The sequence below is a fragment of the Manacus vitellinus genome, unplaced genomic scaffold, assembly GCF_001715985.3.
Source record: "Manacus vitellinus isolate BGI_N305 unplaced genomic scaffold, ASM171598v3 scaffold_4_pilon, whole genome shotgun sequence".
Classification (NCBI taxonomy): domain Eukaryota; kingdom Metazoa; phylum Chordata; class Aves; order Passeriformes; family Pipridae; genus Manacus; species Manacus vitellinus.
The window spans coordinates 4,892,063-4,913,673 of record NW_021940604.1 but is presented as its reverse complement, the minus strand read 5'-3'; the positions used below and the strand labels follow the sequence as shown (position 1 = coordinate 4,913,673).

At 39.6% G+C, this 21,611-nt stretch overlaps 1 protein-coding gene across 5 annotated transcripts in view; it reads left to right on the top strand.

Annotated features, from left to right (window-relative positions):
• The window catches only part of IPCEF1 (interaction protein for cytohesin exchange factors 1), a 38,426-nt gene extending 17,042 nt beyond the window's left edge, over positions 1 to 21,384 (top strand). For 3 of the 5 annotated variants that reach the window (XM_018078082.2, XM_018078083.2, XM_018078080.2), the window contains exons 7-9: positions 5,679 to 6,048; positions 16,559 to 16,749; positions 20,253 to 21,384. In XM_018078082.2, coding sequence (XP_017933571.1) covers positions 5,679 to 6,048; positions 16,559 to 16,749; positions 20,253 to 20,453 — 762 coding nt within the window. In that variant the 3' untranslated portion in view covers positions 20,454 to 21,384. The remainder of the gene's footprint in view (positions 1 to 5,678; positions 6,049 to 16,558; positions 16,750 to 20,252) is intronic. The other 2 variants (XM_018078084.2, XM_018078081.2) reach the window with 1 other exon arrangement.
• Positions 21,385 to 21,611: the final 227 nt, after the last annotated feature.

Genomic DNA, 21,611 nt, shown 5'->3' with positions numbered 1-21,611 from the left:
TGGAAATGTTCATCCTGTGTGCCTGTGAAATGTGGATGCACTGACTGCCCCTGTCCTGTGGCAGAGCACACAGCTGTCACATCCTGCACTGCAGGGAGCTTCACACTGTAAGAGATCAGCTCCTTCCAATGCAGGCATATTTGTCTTGCTGGAGAAAGGAAGGTGTCTACCTCATACACACACTTTATATTTTCTTTACCAGATTTTCAACACAATGCTATAAGCTACTTTTTCATAATATTCTCTTTTTTTCTTTTAAATCCACCCTGAAATTTCTTTCTTTTTGTGCCCCTGGTAGCATCATCCAACAGCTTTGTATTTATTTATTTGAGTGAGCTCTTTCTAAGACTGCTGAATTTGAAGTTGCTTCTGTGGCAGTGAAGAGAAATGAAGGGAAAGAGGCCTCTTCTTACAGCGATAAAATCTGTTCTTTTCCTCTACCTTTGAAAAATAGACTATGAAAAAAGAAAATAGGCATCCTTCCAAAATCTATGCATTTTTTCTTTCTAAGTGTAGCATATTTGCCCAGAATATTCCTTCCTGTCTCACCTAATTTCATAAATTAGAAAAAGCACTATGCAGCCTCGTGTCTAATCAAATTGACTCACCTAATTATTAGCCACATATTGTCCTATTCATCTTGTTTCTATATCACCACTTTTCCCAGTGATCTCAGCTCTCTTATATGTGCTTTAAAACAGGAGATTTACTTAATTCTTTGTCTAGAAATCTGGTTTGGGGTGGTAATGCAGCCCAAATAAGGAATCCTGAGTTCAAACCTTTTCCTTCACTAGCTGAAAGTTAACATCGAGAGGTGTGCAGTAATATACTAAATAGTCTCCTTGCATCTCAAGGAAGGGAAGTGTCTGCTGCCTCACTGGTATGGTACAGGTTCCTATATGGCACAGAGGCAATGAAGCATTAGCAAATCTGAAATAGACAGATGAGCTAGAGAAACTTGTGTGATGATAGGCATTAATAAAAGGAGATGTCATACACAGGGTTGCCTGTCTGACAATCTTTAATTAGCTCACATAAAGCTGGGAATGTATGTCACACTGTCACCCACTTACCCCCCTCTGTTTCAGTCAGATAAGTCAGTCTTCACTTCCTCTCTTGAAACAGTTGTGTAATGTTTATCACTGTAAAACAACCTGTCTAGCACTTGTGGGGTGCACGGTGTTCACTACTGTGTAGAATGTGATTCTTTATGGCCTGTATTAACTAGAAGTAAAATGTGGCTGAGTGGCTATAAATATCAGAGAAAACAAGAACTCTGGCATTATGTCTCCAACAGTTATTCTGGGCCAAGGGTCAATAATAAAGCATTTTGAATTTTATACCTCAGTGTTTTGCTTTTAAGAGACTGTAGATGTTTTTTCCGTCTGCTCCCCTCTGAGTGAATGCTCGCATTTTTCCAGATGATGAGTTTTAAACAGGTGTTGTTTTTTAGTTTTCCATTTTTCTGGCTTCCTGCTCCTTGTTGGTCTGTTGCTGAAGGGGTGACCTCTGGTTGTCTTCTTCCCATATGCTCCTCTTGAGCGCTGACCTCCACATTTTAGCAGGGTACACGCAAATTGTGCAGGCAATTGTGCAAATGCTGAGGGGTCCTGTTTTCTCAAGCGTTCCCTTAAAAATTATCTTCTCTCAAGCCTTTACCTTTCCCAGCTGATGTCCCTTCTTATCCCCAGCTTAAAATCCCTTTCCCTGTGGACAAAGGTTAGTGTCTCCTGAGCAAAGTTGTCATCTTTTCACCCCAGAACTGGCCACTGGAACAAGCTCCAGTTGCTGTGGGTCTGCTGTGTGCTCAGCTTGCTTACAGAGTGAGTAGGAACAGCTGGGTACCAATGCAGTTGTGTTTGACTGCAAGTCAGAGTCTTCTTTTAAATGCCCGATTTAATGTCCCTTTCGCTTCTGGACAAGTGCTGGAGCAAGGAAACCATTGGGAGGATTGGGAAGGCACAGCTTCTATGAGGAAGTCAATTCCAGAAGTGGAGCCCATGATTACCTCAGCGAAGGCTGGTTAAATATTGCTTGTTGCATGTTTATTTGTTGCAGAGTTCTTGAACCAAGCTGTGAGGTCCCAAACATGGTAATGTGGTGGATTTGGGTTGATACTCTGTGGGTACAGTACAGTTGTACTCTGTACAGCTTTTGGTTGGCCTGGTTTAATCTTCTCAAATTGCAACTGGAAGTGAAACTCAACCCAGCATCAAGAATGCCAGAGGCATTGACTAAAGTTAATTTATTTTTATTATTATTTTTTTAATTGCACCTCTTCCTCCTGAGTGCAAAGCCATTTTGCAAAATAGGAATTAGGAGGCCTGGACATTTTGGAAAATCAAACAAATGTTGTCTTACACAGAAAGGCCTCCAAACTTCTTGAAATCAACTCCAAACTGAAAATTATTAATCTGGAAACTAATAGACACTCAGGAGGAGGCTCTGTTACATTTTAGAGCAGCAAACATTTTGCTGTACTTCTAGCATACAGTTTATACTGGCTGTTCTATTCTCTGCTGACTCAAACCATTTTGAAACTTGAAAAAAGTAGTGATCATGAGCTTTCCATGTTCATCCATACTTTTGTATACTGTGGAAGAAAAAAGCAAGTGAGGAACAAGTAAATTTTAACATCTGTAGGACAAAAGTTAAACTGACCACCTGCATTAATTTGTCCATGTGTGAATGGATTTACAGTTCAAAATTCAGCAGATATGTTGAGACAATAGATTGCAGCAATCCCCAAAAAGCAGTTGAGTTGTTTAAGTCATAATTTTTCTCTAAAAAACGTCTAGAGACTCACTGATCTCCAGTGGAATGCTTATGATCTGCTTTTTAAAATATCCCCAAATGGATATTTATTTTTATATGGATGATTGCAAAAATTCCAAAGGAACCACTCCAATAAGTTAAGTAAACATTTGTCATGCCAAAGACAAAAACAAAACACAACACATATGTAGAGAAAAAGAAACACCTTCTGGCAGTCATTTATTCTCACCCACATTTTTTATTTAACACACAATGAAAATGAAAACAAAAATATATTCCATTCAGTGTAGCACAGTTTTAATTCCAATAGCCTTTTTTTGCATGGAAAAATGCCAGGAAAATAGAGGTGATATCTAACATCTTCCTTTCCTGGCTTTGAACAGTTGAAATTAGACCATTCACACCATATAAGCAAGAGCCTTTACCGTTCAGTTGATCTACTTGACTTTACAAATACTTCAAAAAATTTGTCTTTGTGATAGGTGTTCTTAGATGAAATACTTAACGTCACCTGTGTTCCCTGTGGGTGTTTTTAGCACTCACCTGTATAGTTTGTGATGGCTTCTGTCTGTCCTTTGCTTTAGGATGCATATGTTAAGGTTTCCATTTCAAAAACAAAAATGCACCAGAAACACAATGTTGTACTTCTCATAAGAGGAACATAAATGTCTGAGTCCTGCCATGTTTGGGAAAGTCTTGGAGGAATTGTGAAAGAATTAGAGAACTTAAGACTTCTGTGGAACAGCTGAAGGCTGGGGTTGTTTAGCCTGAAGGAGGTTCAGGGGGAACCTCATCGCTCTCTACAACTACGTGAAAGGAGGTTATACTGACATGGGGCCCTGTTTCTTCTACAGCACCTGCAGTGAGAGGACTAGATGAAATGGCCTTAAAGTGAGACAGGGGAGAATTCAGATTAAATGCTAGAAAATTTTTTTCCACTGTTAGAGCGGTCAGGCATTGGAATAGGTTGCCCAGGGAGATGCGGAGTCACAATCCCTGGAAGTGCAAGAGGCACCTGGATCTGGCGCTGGGTTATGTGGTTTAGGGATTGCAGTGGTAGTGCTGGGTTGGTAGTTGGACTGGAAGATCTTAAAGGTCTCCTTCAACCTTGACAATTCTATTATACTATGAATGGCCTTGAAAATTTACAAAAGTGAAGAAACTGTTATAAACAAATGGTACCTGCAACCTGATACTGGTCTTCCTCATCTTCTGAATTGAGTAGTAGTTATATGATACAGCTGTATTAGAAACACAGGAAGGCAAATCTACTCTGTTGTTTTTAATGTAAAAAGGAAGTATACATTACGGTATACAACACTGAATTGCAGAACTTTATATATCATGATCAAAAAAATTGTCACTCTTGGTTTGGTTTATTTGAATAAATCTTAATTTTGGTTTACCAGGTCATAAATAACTATTCCTGAGTGCTCCCTTTATTGTGTTTGCAACTTGTCCAGGTTTCCCTAGCAACACCTTCTCAGTGATTTCCAATACTTTGTCTAGTTATCGTCTGTTTTACTCCTTGCACAGATCTATTCTACATATATATTGAGAACATAAACTTGCCAGAATTGTGGTCTATCAAGTCTGGTATTCTGATACTAGCATTGGCCAGTAGCAGATGACTTGCAGAAGGAGTAAATTTCTGCAGTAGCAAGAAATCTGGCTTTCATATCATGATGATCTCATCACAACTTCTGATAGTTTCTGCTAAGAGCTTCACTATAAGGCTTTGTCTTTCCTCCTCTTCCATTACTTTATTTATCACTGTCAGTTGATTCTGTTCTGGGTATTTGTGTGTATATTTGTGGGTTTCATATGTATTACTTGTATATTTGACTCTCTTAGCTGGTCTCTACAGTGGTGTTTGGTGGGGAAGAAGTAGCCTAGTGATAGTTCTTCCTGTGTGAGTTGTTTTTGGTGACCAGATAATAGTACAAATCAATCAATGTAAACTTCTAGTGTAGACAAAGACCTGGGTGCCTAATCACTTGACTGGGAAGCTAAATACTTCTCAAAACTTTGTTCTTTGTCTCAACCTTCCTTTAAATGGAATTTCAACTCCTAACTAACAATGATGACTGTTAGGTGTCTCTGAGACCTCTCTGGCTGTATGTGTTTCTGTTAAGGCAGGGTAAGAAGTAGGGGCCTATTGAGTATTGAGGGCCTTAGGATGTCTTAATGATTTCTGATGTGTTTCTTGTGAAGTTTGGATCCTTTTCCAGATCATGTGCTGAAGGGTGAATCTTAGCAGGTGAACAAGCAAACACAAATCTTGTACAATTCCCCATTTCCTACCCTTTGTCCCATAACTATCTGTTTTTTCTTTCCATCATTAATTTGCCATCATATTACCTATCAGCCTTCTTGCCTTGGTGAATGATTATCCCTTGAATGGACCAGGTAAAATACATTTTAACTGTACTTCAGTGTACTTCAGTGCTTGGTACCAATAATCTATGCTTGTTGCATTGGTGAAATTGTTGAATGCTTCAAGAAAACTTCATGTTCAATGGCTAATTTGGGGTTTCACTTCTGCACTCTTGGTTAGACCAGTAAAGTGAACACAAATTAAAGAGTAAAGGCAAGTGTGAGACTAGCATGGAAGGCTGCATTCAACACATGATTTTTCCCTGGTCTTTCATTTCTAGACATTGTCAGGTTTGTATCTCTTTTGCCTCTGACCTTCTTGGGGCTTAGTGGCTGAAGCTACTGCCCTGTAGGAGATTGGCTGCCATAGCTCAGGCTTGTTTGAATGGATAATTAATCAGATTACATCAATTTTTGGTCATTTAGCATTTCAGCTGTATACCTATAACATGTAGAACCTAAGGAAAAGAATGACTTGTAAACAATTTTTCTTTTTTCTTCCCCCTCTGCTTTTTTTTTCTGGAAAGCAGGATCAGCAGAAGTCATCTTTCACCTCAACTCTGTCAAGTGAAGCATCTTGTTCTCTCTCCTCTCCTGAAAGCAGTTTCAACTCACAAGAGTCATCATCTTCCTTGGCATCCAAAGTGGTTTATTCCGAGAGGCAGTCCTGGCTTGACCTAGTTAACAGCTCTGCCACAGAAGAGGGTGATCAGCCTTTAACTTTCTGTGTACAGATTCATTCCGATGAGCCGCCAGAAGTAGTCTGTGGAGAAGCGGCAGAAAGCCGGGAAGTCCAGCTTTCCCAACCCAACAATGGATCCCAAAACTCTTACTTAAGTGCAGATGCACATTGTCTAGCAGTGCCAGATGCAACAGGACAGAGATCACTAGCCAAAGGTGAGCTAATGAGAGATGAGGTTTTTGCTGCAGTCAAACAATATGAAAGTTCAGGGGTTTCCTCAACTTCCTTTTCCCTTCTTTCCTTTATGTTCTTCACTGAAGAGTTTTCCAGTGGCACATCATTTTTAACAAACATTTACTTAGTTGCACATTAAATATATAACCTAGTATCTAGTTGGTAGGTATTTTTACAACTTTTCTCAAATTTTACCTGTATGTTAGATTATAGCTTCTGTATATAAATCTAACAGAGATATGGTTCTATTAACTGTCTTTATTTCAATGCAGATGTCTTTTATTCATTAGGATTGAATCAAAATGTTAAGAAAGTGTGTCACAGAACAGACACTCTAAGCAAAATGGAGCATGTGGTTAGGTAAATCTAATTTTAAAAATAAAAGCAGTTGTATTTACTTGAAGTACATACTCCCTATTCGTTTCACTAAGCTTCATTGCAATCAAGAGAAAACAACTGCAATCCTGAATCAGAAAGTCCATTAGACTGGATTTTGTCTAAGCAAATAGGTTTCTGCACAGGTATCCTCCTACTGAAATGAAATGAAAAAGTTGGCATAGTTCCAGAATGTTGTCATTGTTACTGTTCATCACTCTCCTGTGTAGCAAGGCAATCTCCTGCCTTTTGAGCAAAGCTTCTTCATTCTGCATTAAAAGCAGTTGAAGCCTAAGCAGTGTTCATGGTATACAATTAGTCTGCTTATAGAGGTAATACATAAGGAAGAAACAACGTTCTTGTGCATCATCTCTTCCCATGATTCCAAATCCTTGTAAGGACTTCAGATGAGTACTTTGTTGCTGAAAGAGCAGGGTTGCCTCAGCATAAAGCAAAACAAAGATGTATCTAAAAGCTTAGGCTGAAGGTAATGCAAAGGTGGAAAGAAACAGCTCTGGAGTCGTTGTGAACTCAGGGTATTTCTCTGTAGGTGAACATAACACTGTTTGAAAAATGATAGTATAGGCCACATTAGTTATGTTGTCAATCTCCCTATTGTTTTATATATATCAACAGCTAGAACTCCTTTATTTTGTAATTTGTTTTTCTGATTTTACAAAAAAAAAAAAAGAAATTGAGCAAAGTATAGCTTTTAACAAAAATGAAAATTAACTCAGTGTTTTGTGCTCAGCTTCATTATCTGCCTTCTAGGGTGCTCTGCTAGAAAATTCAGTAGCAGTGAATATCAGCAGGAATTAAAACCCAGAGTGAGCATATGTCCTATTTCTCTGTGGTGGAAAAGACTACTATGCTTTGGGAGAGTTATTGCGGAATCCAATTCCCCTCTGGCTTTGCAAGTTGTGAAAAGGCTGGGGCTAGCAGAAAAGGGTTCCCTAATGAAAATGTCACAAAGACATAGTAAATACATCTTTTTTTTTTTTTTTTTTTTTTAATTTTACCTTTTGGGTTAAATTTGACAAAGTAATGCCTTGGAAAACATTATTAGGGACATTCACGTAGATTGTTGTAATGTAGGTCACATGTGGCATAGTGGCTTTAGATCCTGTTGAGCAAGATTCAGTGGTTGCCCTCCAGAAATCTAAATTTTTCTTTAGAATATGCTACTCTGGTATTGTCAGCATTCCTACAACAACGTGTAGGTTAATGTTTTCCATCATAACTGTAAGGGTAACTTTTTCCAGGTGATTGTGAGGTACTTTTATGGATGGTCATAGAATTAGTATGGCACATTCATAATAATTTGAAGTATAGTTTAATAGGCTTAATGATTCTACCCAATAAAAATGGGATTAAATGTAAATCAGGGTACACTTTGGAATATTTCTGCAGTTGGCAAGGTGGTTTAATTTTCCTAAGAATTTTCCTGGGGAAATGAATTCTTGTGTTGCTCACTGCTTAGCTGATGGGCAACCCTGATGGCAGAACACAGAACTATCCTAACCACACTGGTGATGGCTGGCAGAATTCCAGAAATAGACAATTTCACTGAGACAGTCACTATGGAAACTGAATAATCTCACTAGTTATTGTCTGCATCATAACCCATTTTTGAGCAAGTAAGATGTACACCATACACAGGTTTTTCTTTCCTTTATCAGTCTGCGTATTATGGGGAGGGTATGGAGACTGGTGGTGCGTGGAGCCCTCCCCTGCAATGGCCACTGAAAAAATTTAGGAAAGAATTTGCAAGGAGGTTAAGCTACTTCTCTTTGAGAATGAGGTAGAATAAAAAGGATTTATGTAAAATAGCAATTCAGTTCCAAATGATAGTTATCAAAAATGATACAATTCTGGTTCTAAGGCTTACCCACCAAACTCCAGCTAGTTGATAAGGATGTACACAAATACTGTGAGATGAATTCAAGGTGTGGTGTAAAATGTAGCTGCAAAATCTCATGATTTACAAAAACTGGTGAGAACACCTTTGTTATCTGTTGTGAAACAAGAAGACATACCTCAGTGCAGTCCATACTATTTGCTTTACAGACCATCTGAATAGTGCATTTCTGACATGTTTCAGAATAATGAGACAGCATTCAGGAGGAGACAAGTCTGTTTTCTGGTAGCATTTGTCCAGAAATTACTGGTTCCCTGTGTGTAAAGATAGCCCTGCTGTCACTGAAACAGCTGTGTGGTCCTTAATGCCACTCCCCACAGAGCCCAGAGGTGTGTCCATACTCTCTCCTTCTTGTGAAGATTAAAATAATCTGTCACACACTCTGTTTTCTGGCCACATTCTACATGGTAAAACACCATGAGGAGTTTTTGGTTGTAGCTGATGAGAACTTAGAGCTGAGGGGCAAGTTTTCAAGAACTGAAAAGCACTTTCGTTGGCCAAAGTCAGAAAAGGAGTCCAACGTAAGAAAAATTGGTACCTAGAAGGAAGAAAGAGTAGCCGTGGTTTTATGGGTAGAGCTTACCATGAAAAAGTACAAAAATGGTGAAGAAACTTTAGTGATGAGTTACACAATGAAAAGGTTTTCAGAAATAGACAGATGAAACTCTGTAAGAGAAGCCTCAGATTCAACTAAATGATAATGGATTACTTTTTCAACGAAAATTATTTTATGAACTCTGCTAAGCAACTGTGGGTGTCTGGTGCAAGGAGCTGTAACATGATATTTTTAACAAACTTTCCAGCCACTCTCAGTGGTGTTATGAACATTCTCAGGCTTAACTCTCAGCATCAATTACTGGGGAGACTTTTCATACTAGAGAGTAATATACAGGTACAAAGAAGGGGAGTTGATAGGTTTTCTCTTTTGAAATGTGATCAGCATTATGGTTCTACTTACTTTTTGGGAATATTTAATATTTTGGTGTTGAGGCTTGCTACATGCGCAGTGACAAAGGATTCTAAGCTGCCGACGACACAATGAAACTGAAAGATAAACAAGAAAGAGTTGAGAATACAAACAACTGTCTGACTGCGTATGGGCTCTGTATCCAAAAGCTGGCCTTGCTCCCTCTGGGATTGCTAGGCTATCCTTTGTATTTCTTCTGGCAGTCACCAGAATGAAAAGTATCTAAGAGCTGCCACCATTATCATCAAAAAATGTGATAATGAAAGGAAGCCACAGGAACCAGGTTACTGTAAGATAATAGGAAGGTTGGTTTGTATTTATTCAGGAATCTACTACTATAGCAATAAGAACTCTTCTTCCTTGCATTTTATGTGGGTTTTATGGTCATATCGAGTTAATACATCTTGGTAAGGAATTCTTATTTTACCACTTCTGGTTTATTTTACCTTAGCTCACAGCAGCTGATAGAAGATCTAGTGTGTGCCGATATTTTCAGAAACCTGGACAACTTTACAAATACCACTTGAATTTTGTCTGGATTGGTTTTGTGGGAAGGAGTGGGTTAAATAGGAGCTGGATGCATTCAATTCCTTCTGTTCTCAGAACTGACATCCTCTTTCCCTCTGGAGTCTGCCTGTGCCAATAATAGCCAGAACAGACCCTCTGGTGTGCTCTAGCCCTTTTTTTCCTCCTGCAAAAGTTAGAGAAAATGGCTAGATCGTGGCTGAGACTAGTCAAGTGATATGCCTATGGTGAGAACAACTGAGTAGAGAAACAACTGTGTTTGAATAATTATTTTGTTTCTCATCCAAAAAGGTTTAGAAATAACAGTGAAAACTGTTGTGCTATAGTTTTCTGAACTCTCTGAAAAAGAGATACTTATTTGTTTTGTTTCCAGTTCAGTCCATTTATTAAAATTCTATACCTCACTTCTGAGTCCACTATACTGTTATAGACAAGAGCAGCTAACTGTTGGTGGTAACGTACTTTTCCTGTTATTTTCTTCCAGTCTCTCCTATCTTTAGTTCTGCATTTGCCAGTGAGGAGTTTGCCTAATCTATGCTCACCAAATTAAAATTTTTCCTGTATTTTCTGTTTCATAGTTATGTGGGAAATGTGATTTCCCTGAGGTGACATCATATTCCTATTCAAAAGGGGGTGGGTGGGTAGGTAGGTAAGAGCAAAAAATTTTTTTCCTCTGCTCTCCTCAGCTGAGTTGTGTGTTGTTCCATTGGCATAAAAAAATTTGACAGAATCAGAAATAGAGGTGCTGGCAGAGCTACAAGAAACTCATAAGAGTAGCAAGGACAGGAGGAAGAAGCAGATTTTTTTTTCCCCTTGGATTAATACACAACTGGGGATCTGTGAGATCTCAGTTACAGAATAGGAGAAAAAATATTTACATTTCAGCCTGGATTTAGTAAGATATGGTCCCTCGGAGGTGGTTTTCAATGAAAAATGCTCTTTCTGCCAAACATTTCCAATTTCTGTATCTTTACCACTGGGAAACAGTAAGCTTTATATTTCACAGCTGCTTTTCAAAAAGTTCTGGATAGTTTCACTTCTGTAGGCTTAAAGAGCATTAAAGTTGATATTTCAGACAGGCTTCTGTATTGCTGCTCCAAGGTGGGGAGTCTTAATACCTTAATGTCTCCAACCTGTAGCAAGTTGACCAACAGGAGGATGGAAGCTGAAAATTGAGGAGCTGAAGAGCAGGCATGCTGAACCTCTGGCAGCTTGTTCTTGTCTGTGATATCTCCTGTTATTTAGACGGAAATTCCAGATAAGTGGCATCAAGCCACAAAATTATGATTTACTTCCCCTGAAAAGGAATTTGTCAGGAGTTGTGCCTTGCCTGAAATACTACTACTACCCCAACATAGAAGGCCTCTTTCTCTTGAATGTGAAACTATTTCAGTGCAGAATTTCCCTTTTACTCAGGTCAGGACCGGTTATAGAATCACAGAATCAACCAGGTTGGAAAAGACTATGTCCTCTTATCCTATCACTGGTTGCCTGGGAGAAGAGGCCGACCCCCACCTGGCTACAGCCTCCTTTCTGGTAGTTGTAGGGAGTGATAAGGTCTCCCTTGGGCCTCCTCCAGGCCAAACAATGCCAGCTCCCTTAGTCAATCCTCATAGGACTTGTGCTCCAGACCCTTCACCAGCCTTGTTGCTCTTCTCTGGACATGCTTCACCACGTCAGCATACTTTCTAAACTGAGGGGCCCAAAACTGGACGCAGCACTCGAGGCACAGCCTCACCAGTGCTGAGTTCAAGGGAAGAATCACTTTCCCGGTCCTCCTGGCCATACTATTCCTGATACAAGCCAGGATGCCATTGGCCTTCTTGACCACACTGCTGGCTCATGTTCAGCCTCCTGTCAATCCAAACTCCCAGGTCCCTTTCTTCCTGGCTGCTCTCCAGCCACTCTGTCCCCAGCCTGTAGAACTGCAGGGGGTTGTTGTGGCCAAAGTGCAGGACCCAGCACTTGGCCTTGTTGAACCTCATCCCATTGGATTCGGCCCATCTCTCCAGCTTGTCCAGGTCCCTCAGCAGAGCACTCCTGCCTTCCAGCAGATCAACACTTCCCCCGAATTTACTAAGTCCACCCGTTTACTAAGGGTGGACTTGATCCCCTCATCCAGATCATCAATAAAGATATTAAACAGGACTGGACCCAACACTGATCCCTGGGAGACAGCACTAGTGACCGGCTGCCAACTGGATGCAGCACCGTTCACCACCACTCTCTGGACCCGACCCTCCAGCCAGTTCTTAACCAGCAGATAATGCCCCTGTCCAAGCCATGAGCTGCCAGCTTTTCCAGGAGATGATATCAAAGGCTTTGCTGAAGTTCAGGCAAAGTACATCCACAGCCTTCCCCTCATCCAACAAGGGGGTCCTCTGGTCGTAGAAGGTGATCAGGTTGGTCAGGCAGGACCTGCCCCTCCTAAATCCGTGCTGGCTGGGTCTGATCCCCTGGTTGTCCCGTAGGTGCTGTGTGATCACACTCAAGATGATCTGCTCCATAACCTTTCCAGGCACTGAGGTCAGGCTGACAGGTCTATAGTTTTCCAGATCTTCCTTCTGGCCCTTATTATGGACGAGTGTCACATTGGCCAACTTCCAATCATCTGGGACCTCCCCAGTGAGCCTGGACTGTTGGTAAATGATGGAGAGCAGCTTGGCGAGCTCTTCTGCCAGCTCCCTCATCACTCTAGGATGGATCCCATCTGGTTCCATAGACTTGTGGGCATCTAAGTGGCTCAGCGGGCCACTAACTGTTTCCTCCTGGATTACAAGGGTGCAATTCTGCTCCCCGTCCCTGCCTACCAGCTCAGGAGCCCAGTTATCCTGAGGACAACCTGTTTTGTTGTTGACAGGTTTTCTTTTCCACTTTCCTTGTTGTGGAATCTGACAAAGCTAAAAGAGATATACAGTTCTGCAGAATTTTTTCCAGAAGTGCTCTGAAGATTTAGCAGGCTGTGAGGCTTGAGTGAAGGGCATGGTGCAGGATCCCAGGAAGACAGATCCTTCCAGTGGCATTGGTCAACAGAATTACTTATAGTTAGTACTGCCCAAGGCAAGGGAAAAGTCCACAGTTCGTGTGTTCCCCCGATTGCATGTACACAATCATAAGCACTCACAATACGTAATATTCTTCCAATGTGGACATTTGTTCCTCACCACTAATCCTTCGGTCGGTCCTGAGAGAAAAATGAATGTATTTTATCTTTAAAATAGGATGAGATAAAGAAGTGCTGTAGTAGCATTTCAGTTTCCTAACTTGCATGACTGAGACAGAAAGTGCTTAGCTTGAAGAGTGGCTGGTGGGAGAGATAACTTGCAGTATTTTATTCTGAAGTTATTTTAAAGTGTCTGTTGTTAGCTGCGTGACCTGGCTGGAAAGACTCATTCCAGAACAATACTAGTGGGGCCCAACCTGTCCATAATATTAAGATTTTTTTGCCAGTGGAATAGATCCATCATTATAAACCTTCAGAAGTTAAAAAAACCTCAGAGTAGGGTTGGTACATTTGTCTTTGTTAGGCTGACACAGACAATCTGTTCATTTTTACACCAGGGCTGTGACCTTGTATCACTGTGTGTTTTTTGCATATATTTTTAATTTCTGATGGAAAGCAAATATTTTGTAACAATCCAGTAGTATGGTCTAGACACCACAGGTTTCTTTCATAGGAAGAATCCAAGTCACTGCAGCCTAAAAATACATAATTGGTGAATGCCTGTGCCTCTGTTAGAGACTTGCTCCTCCGCAGGTCAGTGCTCTGACTGCAGGTGCAAGCAATACCAAGTTCTGGGCAAATGTGCAGGGAATACTTGAATCTAGAGAAAAACTCCAGTCTGTGCTTAATCCCTGAGTCATGTTGCTTTATTTCTGTTATCCAACATTAATTTTCTCTCATGAGAAAAGCAAGCAAGCAAACTACAGGCAGTGCTTTCTTAGTTTACTTTTGTGGTGTTAAGAGGCTTGTGAAATACTGTAACACACCATTGTGTGAGTGAGAAGAAATATATTTTCTTATCACAAATAATTTTATTGGGTTTGTTGATTGAACACTAAACATAAAGCCTTTGCCCTTCCTCCATTACCTCTCCCCCTCTCAGATTTACAGCATCAATCTAATGCATTCAGTGGCAGCTGCAAGTCTGCAAAATGTGGGCTTTTGCTTTCTGAGCTTGGCTCAGGGGAACTCAGGACACTGAAGTTAAAATTTCAGATAGGTAGCAGACAGTCTGGCCTCAACTTATAGACATTTATTGGCAGACATACTCTGTCAACAGCAACAGTATCTGCTTCTATGCAAAAGCACAATATTAAAGTATTCATTTGTTGCTTTTTAACTGTGGTTGAAGTTCATCAAAGATGGAGACAAAAGTACTGTGTAACTCATACTTGGCTCTGCACACCCTCTAGGTTTTACTCACCCTCATTGTGCAACAGTTTGCTAAAATTCCGTGTAGTTGCTTTACTGTCACTTCCTTTTATCCACCTGATCTGAAGAATCTGGTACATTCCTTTCCTTCTGAAATTATATGATTCTAATTAATCCTTTGGGGGATGAGAATGGTGGAAGAATAAGAAATAAGAGAGGAGTTTAAGTTCAAAGTGTTGAAAGACTGCAAGAGATGAGTGCACATTGCTGGTCAAGTGCATCATCTGGGAACCTTTTGCTGGGCTTTTCTGATTTTGGCTCCATTTTTTTTTTTCTGTACTTAGTGTTACTGTCCTCCTTACAGTCACCCACAAGTGTATAAAGATATCAGAGTACTTAGCATGACAGAAGAGTGCTCATTGAGGGTGTTTTCTCATGCTTGCTGCTTTGTAACCCTTTTAGGACACTGAGGAATGTTGTGAGTTAACGTCAAAAAGTATCTGGAGAAGGAACCTTATGTCCCCTATGGATTGACTATATTTAGAAGTTGCTGGACAGGATTGAAGCAATTTTTTTTTCCTCTTATACACTTTTTCTTGGATAGCTGATAAAGGTCAATTTATCTCTCAAAATGTTAGTGTGTACAGTCCTGATGGGTGATGTCTACAGTAGAGTTCAGCCAGTCCTGTTCAGGAGCTGGCTAAGGAAACAAACAGCTTCTTCATCTCAAGAAAGTAGGCAGGAAACTAGTTATAATTATGAGCCTCATGGTATGAGCCAACTGTTTTCAGGAAATACTACTGCTGTGTATTATGCCTTACACTTCCATTTTTTTTTGTTTCCTGCAGCTTGTTAAATATACAACAGTTCTCCTTTTCCTCCCTCAGCAACGTAATAGTGTTGGAAGTTATATTTAGTTCTTGTCAAGTTACAGTAGGCTTTTTATAACCACACAGTAGTGAAGAATAGGCCAACAACACAGTGAAGGCAAATATTTGTAGCTTATCATAAACCTTTTTTGTAACCTAAATGTTTAGAAAGAATAGGGGTGTAGAAGGATGATGTACTTTATAAAACATGGAAAAGATAAGAAGCAGCCTCCTAAGTGTGCTGATGTGTTAGAGAAGTCTTTTTGGCTGCAACATGAGTGAGCAAAAAGACTTCTTCCTTTTGTTCAGAAAATATTTGCTGACTGAACATGATTTAGAAAAGTAAATGTTTAAAATTTCATTAAAAGAAAAAAGTGCCCAGCCAGTTCAATGGGCATGTGGAGAAGTGCAGTTAGGAAGAACTAGCACTACTACCCTCAGTGAAATAAAAGCGAATGTTATTCCAGTGGATTTTGATGGATTCATTAGTACCCTGAAAACAGCGATAACTTTAAGATTTCCTTTAGCAATCACTGAAGTAGAAAAGCTTGCAGTGCGGACTGAAGGACAAGAAGTGAGTTGCGCAGTCTGTTGCTGAAAAGGGCCTTCTACTAAAATGCCCCTACATATGCCTGGTACATTTTTGGCCTCTGTCTGTTCATTTTTAAGTTGTCTTATTCTGAGAAATGTCTTTACTTCAATTTTCATCTTATTTTATGCTTATTTTATTCTCAGCTCTTTACTTGCTTTTCCTTTCATGTCCTCACTGTCATGGAAGATGGTCCTGCAGCTTGGGAGCCATCAGAATAATTGAGGTGGAGATAATCAAGGTTTTGTTGTGAGGCACTACAAGCAAATTCTCTGCTGCAATCTGTGAAACTCAGGGGCTAGGCATTAAATGCCTTAAGCATTCTTGCTTTAATCTGTTTCCTAAGGACCTTCTCTTGGGGCCCCTGAAATGTTCCTATGTTTCATTTAATCGCTCAATTTTTTTTAAACTCTGTTTTCAGTAATTACCAAAACCTGGCGATGAATTGTCACACCAAATAGAATTTGGCTTGTGAGTCACTAGGCAGAAATGTGATGCACTGTCTGTAACATGTAGGGAGGGGCAAATGGGTGTAGATGCTATCAAAATTGGTTTCATTCAAACGCAGAATTACTGGCAGTTGTACAAAGTCTGTGATATATTCAGAGCATTAAAGCAGCACTCTATTAGTGCAGATAGAGGCTCATATCTGTTTGGATCATTACCTGATTCTTAAAAACATTTGAGTTTGGAAGTATGTCTTTCTGATATGCATTATTACCCTAGAAATTACCCTAAAATTGCCCTTGGTTTTAACTCTGGTACCATTACTTTTTGACTTGGCTAGGAGCCTTCCTGGTGGCTGAATACAACATTTCTGCTATCTGCTGCTGCACTCATGTTCTCAAACCCAATTTACTATTTTCTTTGCAGACCAGGAAAAATATGATGATGATGAGATGGAGAGACTTTACAAGTCATTAGAGCAAGCAAGCCTGTCTCCCATTGGTGATCGTCGTCTGTCAACGAAGAAGGAACTTAGGAAGTCATTTATCAAACGCAGCAAAAACCCCTCCATTAATGAGAAACTCCACAAAATTCGAATGCTGAACAGCACATTAAAGGTGAGTTTGCAGAGCTGGTCAAGGAAAAGCCTAAGAGAAAGAAACAGTTTGGCTGAAAAAAGAAGCTGCATAGACTTCAGCCAAACTCTAATTACATATTTACTGAAAGCCCCAGAGAATTTGGGGTTTGATTTTTTTTTTGCTTCTTTTTGATTACTGATCTGTGTTTTGTTGTTCAATTTGAACTGGAAGCAGAGGCAATAGTTCAGAAGGGACTCTTCTTGCAGAATTTCCAGCCTATTTGGAAAATTTAATAGAGAAAACTTCTCTTAGCTAGCTGGAAAACTTGCAAGCTCAGCTGAACGCACTAAACAGGGGAGCCTTAAAAAAGGAAAAGCAGACAAAGTATGTTGATGATAAAGGACATGAAAATGACCCTGAGCCAAAAAAAGTTTTCCTTATGTGATTATTAGAGAATGTACAGGATGTGCCAAAGTTATCGTAAAAGACCTCCTGTAACTAAAATATTTTTCATAACAAAAGCATCCTGCTTTTAATTTGGAAATATATCTCAAACTGAAGGGGTGTAGGGGTTCAGGAGACGTCCCATAAAAGAGCTAGTAAATCTGTCTGGAATATGGGGATTTATGATGCCGTTTACTCGCCAGCATCAAGCGTCAAGGGATTTCAAAGCCTGCTTCTGAATGGTACTGAGGGAAACAGAAATCTTAACCATAGCATTTATATGGTAAGGAGAGGAAAGAATGAATGCAAACCCAATGCTTTACTTGTTTCTTTTTGTATGCATTAGAAGCAGGAAGTGAATATCGTGTTTCACATGCATGTATTTGACTTCAAGCATTGTAAGCTGGAGAAATGCACATAAAATGGTTGGTCTTGATGATCTTAGAGGTCTTTTCCAACCTTAATGGTCCTATGATTCTGTGATTCTAAAAACTTATCCTAGCAGCGCAATCATTGATTTCACTAGTACTTGCAATGGGAGGCTTGGCTTTGGCACCTCTGCTTGTGTTGAAATTTCTGAAAGACACAATTGAAAAGGCAATTGGGAATTTAGGCATTGTCCCTGGTTCCATATGAGACCTGATGAAGTCTCTCCTCAGTATCAGAGAGTCTTCAGTGGTATGGCAGTGACTACAGCAGTATTCATTTGCATCAGAAATGAAGTGAGCCCATCACATAACAGAGAGTTAAAAAATATGCCTATTTTATATCATAGGAAGCTAAATACAGAAACATTCTGCAAAATTTTCCCTGATGGGAGCTTCACTAATAAATCTAAGAACCAGTTAGTAAAAAATGGAGTTGTATTTTGTGAGACAATCACTCTCATCACGGAGTTAAATGGAAGCCTTACTGCCAGACATGAGCAAGGAGGACAACCGTGCATTGATTTAGCATGGGAGTATGTATAAGTTGTGATTAATAGTGCTTATAAAGTGAGTCTTGTCTAACACTTGTGTTTAATATGGAAAACTCCTTTTTGAAGTGGTCATAATCTATAAAATGTGTCGATTTTTTTTTTTGCTTTCTTCAAACTAAGAAACTGGAGTATTGACCGGAAAAATGCAGCACAGACACAAACAGAGTTCTGTACACAGCAGTGTGTAAATTATCCTGTCTGAAAGGCAAATGCCTGCTGTGGGAAAGTGCCATATTCTTTACATCAATGGAATTATGTGCTTTTAAAGTCTATTTTCTTAACATATAGTAGAGACATAAGATAATTGGAAATGATCTACTGGAAATTTAAAATCAGGATTTTTTTTGCTTCTGTTCCATATGTACTCTGCTTAAATTAAAACCCTATTAGTTTGAAAAGTGACTTATGCAAGTTTCACTGCAATTTTAATTTTTGACCTTTGACTCCACATCTTTAACAACAGATTAATGTTGCTGCCACAATATATCATTAACAAAACATGCTTTGGATACTTTGTAAGCTGTGTGCAAATGCATCACAGTCATAGTGAATGTGGGAAATAGATTTAGTGCTACAGGAAAAATTCCATGGCGTGACTTATTGCCATCAAGTTTGTCCAGTGGAAATACTCTTCTCTCCCTTCTCCTTCGTTATCTCCACTCTTCTTCTCTTAGGCTAACTGAGCATTCCTCTGCATCAATGCCAGCAGTCCTCTTACAAGGGCTGGCACTGAACAGCTGAACAAGCTTTTGTGTTTAAAAAGGAGCTAAGCCATCACAGAGATTAGAGCAGTTGAAAGTTCATGACAGCAATAGTGCAATATGGATGTATAAACAGCTGATTTCTACTACCAGGAAGTGAAATAAATGTGTGGAAGTATTTTCAGGTTGTTTTCAAGGCAACCACCAGCACAGTGTCCTCAGGTGTGATGAACTGGTGGCAGCAGAAGATGGTTAGAACTATTCCATTGCTTTCACACACAGACTGGAGGGATGGAGCCAGGAAAAAGCAGTTAAGGTTTGTTATTGCAGCATGGTGCCTTTATGAAGAAATTATAGCTGCTAACTAGGGTTTCTCTATCCTGTGGGCTTCTCTGTCCCACATGGATAGGCCAAAAGGGCTGGAAAAGCAAAGTGGTTCATAATGTCACAGCATGTGATGACACCAATGAACATCAATATGTGTAATGAAGACATAGCCAGGCTATTTTCAGTGGTGCCCAGTGACAGTACCAGAAGTTATGGGTTCAAACTGAAGCACAGGAGGTTTCCTCTGGGTATCAAGAAACCCTTTTTTCTGTGAGGCTGACCAAGCACTGACACAGGCTGTCCAGAGAGGCTGTTGAGTCTCCATCTTTGGATGTATTCAAAAGTCATCTGGACATGGTCCTAGGCAGCCTGCTGTAGGTGGTGCTGCTTGAGGAAGGGGGTTAGACAAAATGAGTTCCAGAGGTTCATTCCAAGCTCAACCATTTTGTAATTCTGTGACATACAGTGTCTCTGTATCCCTATATCAGTGACTGCTTATGTCTTGCAAGAGAACCAGGGTGCCTGCAATATATGGTCTGAGCTGTTCTTGCCTAAAAGTACACACCAGATTTATTAGTGGTGGTAGATTTATTAGCTGGTGGGAGATGGCAGCCACATGTACTCTAGCCACTCTACTGCCAGTGCACAAATCATATTCAAAGTTATATTCAGTCTAGCTCCCAGAGAAGAGACATTTATAATGTGACTATGGAATAAGTATTTTTTGAGAAAGTGAGAATTGGTTTGACTTATAGAAATAAATGTTGTCGTTTCTAGTTTTAGCGAGTACTAACTTGTGAGACAGCATAACAATGTGTAATTTTCACATGAATCTTCCCTCGTGAAGTTTTGCTAAGAATCCTATAAAAAAAATCTAGATGAAATCATAACTTGCTTTCAACTAGGATGGATTTTTTCCAGCAGACTTAACTTTGATGACCTATGCTCTTAAAAATGAGAACAAGCTTCCAGGAGGATGGATAATTTGCCATCTCTTTGTGACATGGTTCTTTAATGCTCCCAGACTGTTTTTGTTATGGACAATGAGCTTGACAGTTTCTGTGGGAAATAACCACTTGTTTTCTTCCTAGTGTAAGGAACATGACTTGGCCACAATTAACCAGTTGCTAGAGGACCCGAAGTTGACAGCACTGAAGTACAGAGAATGGAGGAGGACAAACATCATGTTGGTCCAAGATATTTATCAGCAACAGGAGATCCTGAATGTGTCCACAGAGAACGGTGAGGAGCAAGAGATGACTCCACAGCTAATCACTGAAAGTGCAATATGATCAATGGTTCATGGCAAAATTTTTCTCCATGGGTCTTCATGTACAGGGACTTTAATATGCTGTATCTTAAGGTTTGTTTTTTGCAAGTGTTCTTCAGAAGAAAAACAACCCCTTCTCCAAACTTTCGATTTCTCTTGCGAAACGCATTTCATTCCAAAAGAGTAAATGCCCCAAGTTAAAAATGCATGCCTGAATCATCTGGGCTGCATGTCTAAGAAGACTAATGAAGCAGTGAAGAAATGTTTTTCAGTCTTTGGAGAAGAAAATTATGGATGTCCAGTTCCTGGAAATCACAGAACTGTGTAATATGTCCCATATAAATGTGAGATCCTTGGGATTGCTTTAACCATATGACTTACCTTTAAATGAAGCTAAACCAATACCAACAGGATGTAGTCTGCTCTGCCTTTTTACCCTCTAAGGTGACCTGATATATGCATTTTCGTATCTTCATTCATTCACTTTCATCACTGTACCAGTTTAAACTGAGACAAATAGAATAGTAATTATGCATGAGTTTATACAACAGACAGCCACCAGGCACCCAGTTTGGGCCCTGCCTGATGTTCTTTGAGTTTCAAATTTATTTATGGTCCAGGCCAAGGCACTGTCATTCTACATGAAGAAAAGGTCTCTTAATTTTTGCTAACAGGTAATTTACTCTTCAGTGAGACAAGTTTCAACTTTTCTTATGAACTTGGCAGAATTCCTTGGAAGATTCTTTTCCTCATTCTTATTTTTGACAATTGGGAATATATAAGGTACAAGTTCATCCCAGAGTCTTACTTGGGAAGGTGATCAAGTTCACAAGGCAGAAGCTAAATAACTAAATTCCTAATGTGGACCTGAATGTATAAAACAAAGCTGCAAATATTTTTGTAAATATATGTAATTTTATGGTTTATGTGAATGTGACTGTACTATATATATGTTTTATTTATATATTTATATATACTTAATTTCCTAATATAAATAGGCATGCATGGACCAAACCCACCCACATGCAAGTGGGTATAGGTTGACTTCAAATGCCTCTTTGTTTTTTGTTCCATTATAAATCACAGTAATGGCTCTACAACTGAGACTACCTTGAGACATCTGATTTAACTTTTTCTTCTGATTTTCTGACTTTGAATTTTAGATGAAGAAAATATGTGC